The 12,746-nt window shown below is 40.6% G+C and overlaps 1 protein-coding gene across 1 annotated transcript in view; it reads left to right on the top strand.

Annotated features, from left to right (window-relative positions):
* The window catches only part of ATP13A4 (ATPase 13A4), a 154,956-nt gene that overhangs the window by 81,597 nt on the left and 60,613 nt on the right, over nt 1-12,746 (top strand). The window contains exons 9-13 of the mRNA XM_004038221.5: nt 2,477-2,611; nt 5,998-6,168; nt 7,303-7,460; nt 8,360-8,548; nt 10,656-10,717. Coding sequence (XP_004038269.3) covers nt 2,477-2,611; nt 5,998-6,168; nt 7,303-7,460; nt 8,360-8,548; nt 10,656-10,717 — 715 coding nt within the window. The remainder of the gene's footprint in view (nt 1-2,476; nt 2,612-5,997; nt 6,169-7,302; nt 7,461-8,359; nt 8,549-10,655; nt 10,718-12,746) is intronic.

Below are 12,746 nucleotides of genomic sequence, written 5' to 3'. Positions count from 1 at the left end.
CCAAATTAATTATTACTTTGATAGTTGCCAAATGATGACTTTTCTAATGTTATCTCTCCTTCTACATTAATTAGTTGCCATTTTGCTGCAAGGAAAACCTGTCTCTTCTCCTTATTTATTTATTCATTTACTTAAGTCATTATGGACTCATAAATCCTTATTTTATTTGATGGTTATAGTTCTTTCTTATCATTATTTACTTTGATGTTCAAATTGTTACAGATTTAGGCAGTGAGAGCCCTTTAAAGTTGGCTTTGATATTTTTGTAATATGTCCCCAACAGTCTTTGAGCATTTCTTTACTTAATGGCACAAGAAGATGTTCTAGCTTATATTATACTTTTCTTGGCACAGCCTGTACTCAGTCCTCTCTCTAAGGAAACCTTTTTATTGGGAGAAAGGGAATTTAGAAACCAAACTTTGGGCACTGGATGTGCTCATTACTATTGGTGTATAAACAAGAAGACTAGCAAACATGTTTATATATTCTTATAATCACACATATTTACATCTATATTGTTTCTCTCTATCTAGTACATTGATATTTTTCATTGGAATCTACTATCACAGGGTTTATTGTAGTTGTATCTCTTTCTCTATTTGTAACTTCCTTTCTTCAGTGAGAAACCTGGCTGATTAACCTCATTATATCTACAGGAGTCCCCTCTTATCTGCAGGAGGTACATTCCAAGACCCCAGGTAGATGCCTGAAACCATGGGTAGTACTGAGTCTGATCACCGTCATTTGGAACACGTTTCTGTTCCTGTCTTCCACCCACACATTTAATGCCTTTACCATTTTATCTAAGCACTTACACACTGTGGTTGTAACGTTTGCAGTTTGAGGTGCGACGCACAACTAACACAAATTTCTTTTTCCTTCTTCACAACTTCACAGATAGTTGATTCGTTCTTACTGTAGATCTTAGCAACCTCAGCATACAGTTTTGTTTTAAGTCGAGAACGTTCACCTTTTCACTTAAAGGAAGCACTTTGCTGCTTCTCTTTGATATAACTGAATTGTGAGCATTACTACTCTTGTGCTTTGGGGCACAAGTAGTAAAATAAGGGTAACCTGAAATGAGCACAGGGGTACTGCAACAGGCAATGTACTACCCAGGTGACTGACAAGCAAGGAGTGTATAAAGCATGGATTCTGTTCCGGGTGGGATGGAGCGCATAGCCCTAGATTTAATCACTACTCAGAATGGTGCACAGTTGGAAAACTTACACATTGTTTATTTCTGGGATTGTCCACTTAATATTTTCTGACTGCAGTTGACTGCAGGTAACCGAAACCATGGAAAGTTCAACTGGAGATCAAAGGAGACTACTGTACTTATTGTTCCATTTCTGCCTGGATGCAACCAATCTTTCATCACCGCTGATGCTCCCACTGCCCCTCATCCCACTCCTATGTAGACACCCTTTTCACCTTGCTCGGGTCCCAACATCCCACAGCAGGCCACTGCCACCATGGGGGCCCTTCTGTCCTTGCTCAAGCTCTGACACCCTATACCAGGTCATGTAAACACCCTTCCATCCTGCTTAGGATCCAATACCCCAGAGCAGCCTGCCACCCCACCCAGCCCCCTGCAGGAATGCCTATCTTGCACAGGCCCTAATAGCTTTAAGACTGAATAAGGAAGAAAAGAAGTAAAGGCAGGCAGGCAGGCAATCAGGAAGGAGGGAAGAACTTTCATTTCTCTTATCATGGGTAAGAATGAACAGCTTTGCAGACACTTAACACACCACTTGTGTTTGTGTGTGTGTGTGTGTGTGTGTGTGTGTGTGTGAAGTGACAATATCTAGCAATTTTGCTATACAGTTATTTGCTGGAGATCTGTTTTTAAAAGGAACTCTTTATCTATTAGGATTTTTTTTTTTTTTTTTTGAGGCAGGATCTTGCCCTGTCATCCAGGCTGGAGTGCAGTGGCACGATCATCACTCACTACAGTCTCGACCTCTTGAGCTTAAATTTAAGCAATGTTCCCACCTCAACCTCCCAAGTAGCTGGGAGTACAGGTGTGTGTCACCATGCCTGGCTAATTTTTTTATTTTTTATTTTTTGGTGAAGATAGGGCTCCCGCTATATTGTCCAGGTTGGTCTCAAACAGCTAGGCTCAAGTGATTCTCCTGCATTGGGCTCCAAAAGTGCTGGGATTACAGGCATGAGCCACTGTGCTCAGCTGGGAATATTAACCTTTTATCTGTAATGTAAGTTTCAAATTTGTTTCTGAATTTGTCATTATTTTTTTCTTATTATTTTGCCACACAAAGATTTTTATTTTATGTAGTCTAATTTGTTACATTTTTTTCTTTTTGTTTTCAAATTTTGAATCAATGTTGAGGAATGTTCTCCTTTCTAAAAAAAAAAGTCTTGGTTGCTTTTTCATTGATATCCAAGTTAAATAGATGTTGGATTGTATTTTTGTGGGAAAATAACCTGACTCAACTCTGTCTCCTCCCACTTTCAGCTGGAGTTCAAGAGCTGGAATCACGCGTCCTGGTGCCTGGAGATTTATTAATTTTGACTGGGAACAAAGTGCTAATGCCATGTGATGCCGTTCTGATTGAAGGCAGCTGTGTGGTGGATGAAGGCATGCTGACAGGTACAGTTCCATCTCCACAGCTGACAACCTCTGTGGGCTGGCCCACACTCCACGCTACTATGGTCCCTACGCCTCCTCTACCTGAATGACAATGGCTGGCTGTAAAGCACTGGCTGCTATGGGACCTTCCCGTTGCCACAAATCTTACTTAGTCCTGCTGTGAATGGATCTGAGGGTTCAAATTAAAGCTCTTTCTATGTGTTAAGTTTGATACAATAATAAGTTTTTGAGTGTTTAGTATTTATTTATTGAACAAAAGATTATTACAACCCTCTCATTTACCTTAAAAGATTGTAGAGATCATTAGATCTTTCAGAATTGTCTGTGACTTTTATGTTTATTTATTTTAAATAAAGCATGTTTTTAAATAAACTTGGAGGGTTTGAAAATCATCAGTGACATCCTGAAACCCACAGGGGTCATCCAAATTCTTCCTGGCCTGGCTTGAAAATGTTAAGAAATTCATGATGCAGCATTTGGTAAAGCTGCTGCTTCCAGTCCAAAACTGGGTGTTATGGACTAACTGTAGTTCATTTTCAAATGGCAGTGCTGGAGCTGGGTGGGACCTGTGAGGTTATCTCATATCACAGGCATGGCAACTGAGGTCCAGAGAGGTGACTTGCTTAAGGTTACACTGCCTTGATTTCTCACTCACGTAGCATAATGATGAGATGTTTGGCTGACATTGCTGTAAGATAAAGAAGAATCATAAAGTGTTTCTCAGAGATAAAATGAGAGGCTGTGAATACACAGAGGCTGTGAACGCACTCTTATTGGTGTAACATGGTTCCCACTCAAGTTCAGATCAAATCCATTTCTCTCAGGCAGCCCAGAAAGACAGGTAATGGAGACAAGTGTACACACCTTCTTCCTATGTTAGCTTACAAAGAATAAATGTGTCGCAGACCATGGCAAAGCAGGTTCTTTTCCCTCAAAATCCCATAGATTCATAAAAATCCTGTAATGCTGGGACTTCTGCAGTGCCAAGTACCATTTTTCTAATGAAAGTAGCCTTAATATACTGTAATGCAACTCCGACTTTCTATTGACCACTCTGCAGAGACCATCAAAAGACTTTAGAAACTTGTTCCTCAGAACAGGCCATAGTTATTTCATGGCTTCATTCATTACCTTGCATTAGCACTTCAAGCCTCTGCAATAGGCCCCTCCCACTGCACTGGTAAAAGTTGCCAAAGTCCCAATTGCCAAACGCAGTGGACTCTTTAAATTTCTTTATTTTTGAGACACAGTCTCACTCACTCTGTCACGCAGGTTGGAGTGCAGTAGCTTGATCTTGGCTCACTGCAATCTCTGCCTCCCGGGTTCAAGCAATCGTCTCATCTAGGCCTCCATCAAGTAGCTGGAATTACAGGTGCGCACCACCATGCCTGGCTAATTTTTGTATTTTTAGTAGAGGCGGCGTTTCACGATGTTGGCCAGGCTGGTCTTGAACCCCTGACCTCAAGTGATCCACCCTCCTGGGCCTCCCAAAGTGCTGAGATTACAGGCATGAGCCACTGTGCCCAGCCTGATTCTTTAAATTTCTCAACTTATTGTCCTGTCTGTTCCATTTGACTATTCTGACCAGCTCTCTTTCTGAAAACCATCTTCTCTATAACTTTCTAAGATAATTCTCTCTCTCCAAATTCTTCTACCACTGACTATACCCATTCAGTTTCTTCTGCTGCTCCTCTTCCTCCATCTCCTGAATTGTTGGTGCTGCTCGTGGCTACATCCTTGGCCTTTCCTCTTCTCACTCTATACTTGGTCTCTAAGTAATCTTGTCTGCTTCTGTGACTTTAATTATCATCCATAACCTCATGAGCTCTGGCTAAATATCTCTCGTCCAGGCCTCTCATCTGAGCTTCAAATCCAAATAAATCTCAAACTGCCTACAAGGCTTCTCAACATGGTATTTCTACAAGGCAACTTCAACTTACAGTGGCCAAAAGACAATTCTTTCTCTCCTCCTGTAATCCCTGTGTTGAGGAATAATGTTACCCTCTGCATATTCTCCCAAGTCAGAACTAGAAAGTCATTGTAAATTTCTCTGTCCCTATGACCTGCCAATACAAACATTTTCTCAAGTTTTGTAGCTTCTTACTTCCTTGTTTCTTTCCTTTTTTGAGACAGAGTGTCACTCTATTGTCCAGGCTGCTGTGCAGTGGTGTGATCTCTGCTCACTTTCGCCTCCACCTGCCAGGCTTAAGTGATTCTCGTGCTTCAGCCTCCAGAGTAGCTGGGATTATAGGCATGCACCACCACGCTCGGCTGATTTTGTATTTTTAGAAAAGACAGGGTTTTACCATGTTGCCCAGGCTGGTCTTGAACTCCTGGCTCAAGCGATCTGCCTGTCTCTGCCTCCCAAAGTGCTAGGATTAAAGGCGTGAGCCACTACACCCGGCCACTTCCTTGTTTCCTGAATGCAGTGCTTCCTTTCTATCCCCACTGCCAGCTGTTATAGTTCAGACCTCATCCCTTGCAACTGGGATTCCTGTGATTATTTCCCAATCGGATACCCAGCCCAGCCTCCAACCTCACCAGACTTTGATTCATTCCCTGTGCTATGGACAGAGTGCTCTCTCTTATACATAAATATGATATTACTCTCCTGATTAAAGTGGTTAAATCTCTCTACATCCTCCTTCAGTCACCAGTGCCTTTATTTATTTATTACTTATTTATTTATTTTTGAGATGGAGTTTCACTCTTGTTGCCCAGGCTGGAGTGCAATGGCACAATCTTGGCTCACCACAACCTCTGCCTCCCGGGTTCAAGTGAGTCTCCTGCCTCAGCCTCCCGAGTAGCTGGGATCACAGGCATGCGCCACCACACCTGGCTGATTTTTTGTATTTTTACAAAACTGGGGTTTCTCCATGTCGGTCAGGCTGGTCTCGAACTCCTGACCTCAGGTGATCTGCCTACCTCGGCCTCCCAAAGTACTGGGATTACAGGCATGAGCCACTGTGCCCAGCCCACCAGTGCCTTTAGACATATCTGTGGACAGTTAGGGTTCTCCATGCTTTGGCTCCTAGATAGCTCTCACGGCCCTTTATTCTCCACACTCCACGTTCTTGACTGCACAGCCTGTGGTTCCCTAAATAGTTATTTCCAGCTATCTTGACATCTGTGTTTGATTTACAGTACCCATAGTATTTATAATACTGTATTATACTTATCAGTTTACATATCTGTCTCCTATTCTAAACTACAGACCTCTTAGAAGTAAGAACTATGTTTACGCTTGTATCCCCAATACCTAGGGTTGTCTCTGCCACGTGGTAGGCTCACAAAAACAATGTCTGTTGCATGATGCGCGGGTGCAGGCATGATTTAAATGAGGGAAGCCATCCTGCCTCACAAAACAAGATGCCTGTTTTCTGTAGGAGAAAGTATTCCAGTCACCAAAACTCCGTTACCCAAGATGGATAGCTCTGTGCCCTGGAAAACACAGAGTGAAGCGGATTACAAACGGCATGTCCTCTTCTGTGGAACAGAGGTTATCCAGGCCAAGGCAGCTTGCTCTGGGACCGTGAGAGCCGTGGTACTGCAGACTGGTTAGCATCACCTCCGTTTTCTTATTTTTAATGGTATATTTTTGCCCAGTTTGTCTAGTGCCTTAAATTTATTAGGTAAAGAGAAGCTGTTTTTTCTTTATAATCATATTTTTTTAATTTTTAATTTTTGTGGGTATATAGTAGCTGTGTATATACTTATGGGATACCTGAGATGTTTTGACACAGGCCTGCCATGTGAAATAAGCACATCATGGAGAAGGGGGTATCTATTCCCTCAAGCAGTTGTCCTTTGAGTTACAAACAATCCAATTACGCATTTTAAGTTATTTAAAAATATATAATTAAGTTATTATTGACTATAGTCACCCTTTGTACTATCAAATAGTAGGTCTTATTCATTCTTTCCATTTTTTTTTGGACCCATAGACAAGGAGAAGTCTTACCTACAGGTACAAAACACATCAAATATATATAAATCCATATATTTTAAATACCAATTGAACTATGGCATATGCCTGTTAGTAAAAATGATAGTACTGATAACAATAATTATTATGTATGTGCTTTGCAGTATATAAACTATTTTCACCATATCAAACAAGCAGAGCAGAGATGCTTACTGTTTCTGCTATGTCCATGAATAGGCTGAGGCCACACAATTCAAATGAACTTAAAAAAATACCATGGCCAGCAATTGACAGAGCTGGACCTAGAACTCAGGTCTCATCCTGAATCCCAAGTTCTTTCCAGGGTGGGCTAGAAACTGAAAATTTAACATTGCAAAGTATTAGAAAAGTGAGTCCATCAGTATTTACTGGACCACTTAATTTTAATTCAGTGACATGCGTGTGCGTGCACACGTTTGAGTCATTTTCTTAAAATAAAATGCTATTTGGCATAGCTGTGCTGTGCACCCAGTACGGCGGTTTTCTATCTCCAGGATGCATTGAAATTGGAAGTAGAGGGAAGGAAGGCCAGAGAGAGTACTGGGCTCTGAGATAGAGATTTCCGTTCCAGCATTTATGTATTTTTCTAGTTATCTTTCAATTGCCTTTGAGCTTAAACACTGTTCAAATATCAGCAGAGAAAAACAAAGGCAGTGTTGAGGTTTGGAAGAGCACTAGCAGTAGCGTTGGTCTCCTGAGAGTGTGGGGTGTGTGTTTGTTGTTCCAGGATTCAACACTGCAAAGGGAGACCTTGTGAGATCCATTCTCTACCCTAAGCCAGTGAATTTTCAGTTGTACAGGGATGCCATCAGGTTCCTCCTGTGCCTTGTAGGAACAGCCACCATTGGGATGATCTATACTCTGTGCGTCTATGTGCTTAGCGGGGTAAGCTGTCTTTGCTCTTTTATTAAATGCACACACACTCATCTCTGTATATTTTGTACTGTGCATGTTGGCCTTAACCTAGGATGTGGTTTACAAACCTGGGAAACAAAACCAAGCACTGATGCCTACGTATAGACTTCCAGATCCCAGTCAGCAATTGATCACTAAGTTCCATAATAACAAACAGGTTTCATGGGATAATGGGATAAAACAATCTGTTTATTGATATATCAGTGTACTTCTCTTTTCCTCACACTTTATACCATTTTTTCTTTTCAATCTGAGAATATATTTCTTTCAATAAAGTAGCATATTTAGAGCTACTGAGCAAGGGATTTTAAATAAAATCAGACACCCAGTTTTGGTGAGGTCATGGCAGACTAGTACGTTATTGTTTTGCTGGTAACAATATAAATCACATGGGTTTTTTTATTGCTATTTGGTGAAAGATAGTGAGAGCTATAAACATGGTCATGCCTTTAACCCACTGATATCATTTCTTGAAATTTGACCTAAAGAAGTAAACAAAAAGAAGGAAGGCCGGGCAAGGTGGCTCATGCCTGTAATCTCAGCACTTTGGGAGGCCAAGGCAGGTGGATCACCTGAAGTCAGGAGTTCGAGACCAGCCTGGCCAACATGGCAAAACCCCGTCTCTACTAAAAATACAAAAATTAGCCAGGTGTGGTGGCGTGTGCCTGTAATCCCAGCTACTCAGGAGGCCGAGGCAGGACAATCGCTTGAACCTGGGAGGTGGAGGTTGCAATGAGCTGAGATCGCACCACTGTATTCCAGCCTGGGCGACAAGAGCAAAACTCCGCCTCAAAAAAAAAAAAGGCAAACAGTCATATGCTGTTCATCAGAGATTTGTCTGTAATAATTAAAGAATGACTGTCGTCCAGGAACCTCCAGAGGAGGTGGTGAGGAAAGCCCTTGACGTCATCACAATTGCGGTTCCTCCGGCTCTACCTGCTGCTCTGACCACAGGCATTATCTATGCCCAGAGGAGGCTGAAGAAGAGAGGCATCTTCTGCATTAGCCCCCAGAGGATCAATGTATGTGGACAGTTAAACCTTGTCTGCTTTGACAAGGTATGTGTGTTTCATCCTTATTCTTATCATCATTTTTACCACTGCTGTCATCATGTATGTCTACTTTTACCCCCTTGCAAGGCAGGAGACATAGAATGTGGGTGCCTGTCTTCATTTTATCCCTGGTTAGATGCATGATCTGGGAAAGATATGTCTCTTGAGCTCGCAGAGTCCAAGGTTTAGAGGAGAAGTGGGTACTAAATAGGAGAATCTTTTTGGGTCCTTCCAGCTTCAATATCCTATGAAAAGCAATTAAAATAGCATCCTGTTTCTCTGCAGTCAAAACCTTCATACAAAGACGAAAATTTAAACCCTTTGCTATCGTCACTGCTGTATCTTTGATGCTGAGAATATTGCCTGGCATATAGTTAGTGTGCAATAAATATCGATTGAATTAATGAACAAATAAAAAAGGAAGAGTTTATTAAACTGTGCCTTACTATGAGACTCATATCAAGCTTTTGCTGTATTTTCCCATCTGTACTTTATTGCTTAAAATTACCCTTGATTATTTGCCAGTTATTCCCAACCAGCCTTGTATTCTACCGTCTTTTTATTGTATTTATTTAGTCTGTACACACATATGCTGGGGTGAAGGTAGGAGTTGTGAGAGAATAAGATGGAAATGCCTTTCAGGGCATTGTGAACAGGTGAGCATGGGTAGAGGCCTGGAGGCAGGAAAGCAAGAGAGTGTGGCTTTGACTAGAGCAGGATGTTGGTAATGGGAGAGGCTATCTGTGGACCTTGAATGTCTGGCTAAGAAATTGTTTACATGTATTTTAAGCAGTGGAGGGTTATTTGAAGGCTTTTGTTGCTGTTGTTGACTTCTTTTTTTAATTTACTTTTTAAATGTGGTAAAATACACATAACATAAAATTTACTATTTTAGCCATTTTTAAGTGTACTGTTCACTGGCATTAAGTGCCTTCTCACTGTTCTGCAACCATCACTACTATTCCTTTTGAGAACTTCTTTTATTTTCCCAAACTGAAGCTATATTCATTCAACAGTACACTGAAGGTTTTGATAGTTGAGAATTAATGGGATCAGGGCTGTATTTTATAGTTATTGGAATAGCAGAAACATCTACCAAGAACAGAAAGTCAACATGACTCTTGCCACCATTTTTTATACTATTTTGTGATCAAACTAGCAATGTAAGAAATGACATTCTATTTGTGAGATTATATCCTCGGACCTGGAAAAAGAAACAGGAGTGGGAGAGATAATTGTGACCTGAATTTGTATAGAAAACGAGCAATAATTATGAATAATTATGATTATTATTAGCTTTTACTGTATGCTAGATATTAAATGAAACACTTTATGTTATCCCATTTAATCTTCACCACAGCTCTCAGATTATGACCATGTTACAGATAAGAGCTCTTATATTTAGGGGGATTAATTTGCTCTGGTCACACAACTGGTGTTTAAACCTAACCTGAATTCTTAACCATTATATTGCACTGAGAGAAATACCACCACCTTTTTTTTTTTTTTTTACCAAATAGCAAACCATTTCTTTCGAGTCTGTTCACAGTGCCCTGTAGGTAAAAATTTCACTCTATTCCTTATTTTAATGACATATTTTAAACTTCTGCTATGAAACTAGGACTCACCCATTTTATATCGAGGACTTTCCCATCCATTGAGTCTACCATTAGATCCTCAAAACAAGCCTCTGAAGTTGTGAGGAAGATACTTTTGTTGTTGTTGTTATGGAGGACACTAAAGTTTGAAAAGATTAAGTGCCAGCTTGTTAGACAACTGGCATGAGCTCATCAACGCTTCCAACTGGCACTCCAGAGACCCACCCATTGTGCCCCTCCTTGAAGTGCTGATCTTGTTAATATGTTTGTGAAGTATTTTCTCATTACAAAAATACCTTATTTATCTGCACTACGGAGTCTTCACTATGGGGCCACTGGATTTTTTTTTTTTTTTAAGTAGGGAGGTGGTTTCATGATGTTGCCCAGGCTGGTCTCAAACTCCTAAGTTCAAGTGATCCTCCTGCCTCAGCCTCCTGTAGTGCTGGGATCACAGGCATGAGCCACCGTGCCTTGCCTGGATCTTCAGAGTAAATGGAGCATTTGTTTCTGTTTAGACAGGCACCTTAACAAGGGATGGCTTGGACCTCTGGGGAGTCGTGTCCTGTGATAGGAATGGGTGAGTACCTTGGACTAAGTGCATTCTAGTGTCCCTTTTTCCAAAATTCCATGTTTTCTCTTGAAATTACGAATGGAGACATTTGGACTTTGGCTTTGGTGGACAATGACTGCCAAAGTATCTTCTTTTAACTTCTCATCTTGAATTCTTCAAAGCCTCCCTAAAACACACACATTTCCCCCCATCCCAACCCAGTCCCATGCCACTCACAAATCCGGGAGATGAAGCTTTGACACTGCATTCAAATCCTTGCTAAAATATAATTTGCTTCCAGCATGAAGTTGACCCAGTATAAGTAATTTAGACATTACCAGGACACTGTCCTTTAAGGAGGTAACATTCTTTGTTCAAGCTGAAGCCTCTTGATGTGCTAGGAGGAAGGACACTGCTCTTACTTTTGTACCCTGAATTTCAGGAAGAGGAACATTTGTAGAACCGTAGCTAGTGTACTCATGTTTCTTGGTATTCTAATTTTGAGAACTCTACTTTCTGGCTGCTGGAAACTCTTTTTTCTTTTTTCTTTTCTTTTTTTTTTTTTTTTTTTTTGAGACGGAGTTTCACTCTTGTCGCCCAGGCTGGAGTGCAGTGGCATGATCTTGGTGCATTGCAACCTCCGCCTCCTGGGTTCAAGCGATTCTCCTGCCTCAGCCTCCCGAGTAGCTGAGATTACAGGTGCCTGCCACCATGCCTGGCTAATTTTTGTATTTTTAGTAGGGACGGGGTTTCACCATGTTGGCCAGGCTGGTCTCAAACTCCTGACCTCAGGTGATCCGTCCACCTTGGCCTCCTGAAGTGTTGGGATTACAGGCATCAGCCACCGCGCCTGGCTGAAACTCCTTTTTCCTAGCAAGAAAAGACAGTTTTGACAGTTCTCAGCATGGTGTGGTAAAGATTTGCACAGCCCTCTCCTGTGGCCCTCTTGTGGCCATGTTTGAGTTTGCGTCTCTGCCCGCTTTTTCAACTCACTACGAACTCCCGTGGAATCAGAACATGAAATCTCTGATGCACTTGACGTTTATGTTTTGTTTGAAAATGAAAGTTTTTTCCTCTAACACTTATAACTTAAATCACAAAGCATTTTGTACATGAAAGGTTCTTTGTGGTTCTTTTGCATTATGACATGTAATTTATCCATAAAATGTTAATTACACAGTTTAATAATTGTCATATTAAAATGCTATCTAGAAACAAGTCTAATTCCTGGATTAAAAAAGTGATCCTCGTGCTTCTAACCACTTTAGTGTACAGAAGAGGCCTCTTAAAGTGTTAAACTGTAAAGTTTTTTCATTTTTCCTGGAGGATAGATTTGGATATATACTTTGTCTCATGGTTCATTAGTGTTTTTGTTTCAGCTTCTGCAAAATATGTGTACATTTGTTCAAATATGTGAGCATCTTGAGAGCAGTCTTGTTCTTATTTAGATTTGCATCCTAAGCGCTGTAGCTCTGTACTAGGCACAAATAGTAGGTGAACAGTAATCGCTCATCTAAAATGAACTCAATATGTTCTGTCTTTTGAATGTTCTTCTTATTCGATTGACACCAAACTATTCGTAAAACTTTGGAAACTTCGTTTCTAAAAGTGACTTGTTACATTTAAGGAATAACAATTAATATAATGTTTAGGTAAATGATTCATTTCCCTCCCTTCCTTCCTTCCTTCCTGCCTTCCTGCCTTCCAATCAAAGTTGAATTCCAATGATTAAAACAATTTAAAATAAAAAATGACAAATTTAATTAATAAAATGAAACAAAACAGAATTAATTCTAGGTAAGAAGTGAGCACCTGACTTATAGGCTATTCAATACCTTCTTGTTAAAGGTGAGCTCATCTCTGATATTTCTTCCTTTCCAAAAAGCCCTGATTGTTGTGTCAGATACTTTAAGAACTATTAAAGGCTATCAGGGATTGATAACCAGAAATACTCAGATAAAAATGCGCGGACAGGAATGATAGAGAGCTTTATGTATTTGCTGTGCTAAACAGAGTCTGGCCCAATCCTCTCGAATGAAGAATTATATACTCAGAA

This window comes from Gorilla gorilla, chromosome 2 (assembly GCF_029281585.2).
Source record: "Gorilla gorilla gorilla isolate KB3781 chromosome 2, NHGRI_mGorGor1-v2.1_pri, whole genome shotgun sequence".
Lineage (NCBI taxonomy): Eukaryota > Metazoa > Chordata > Mammalia > Primates > Hominidae > Gorilla > Gorilla gorilla.
The sequence above is the reverse complement of the archived record's forward strand: the minus strand, read 5'-3'. Positions and strand labels throughout refer to the sequence as shown.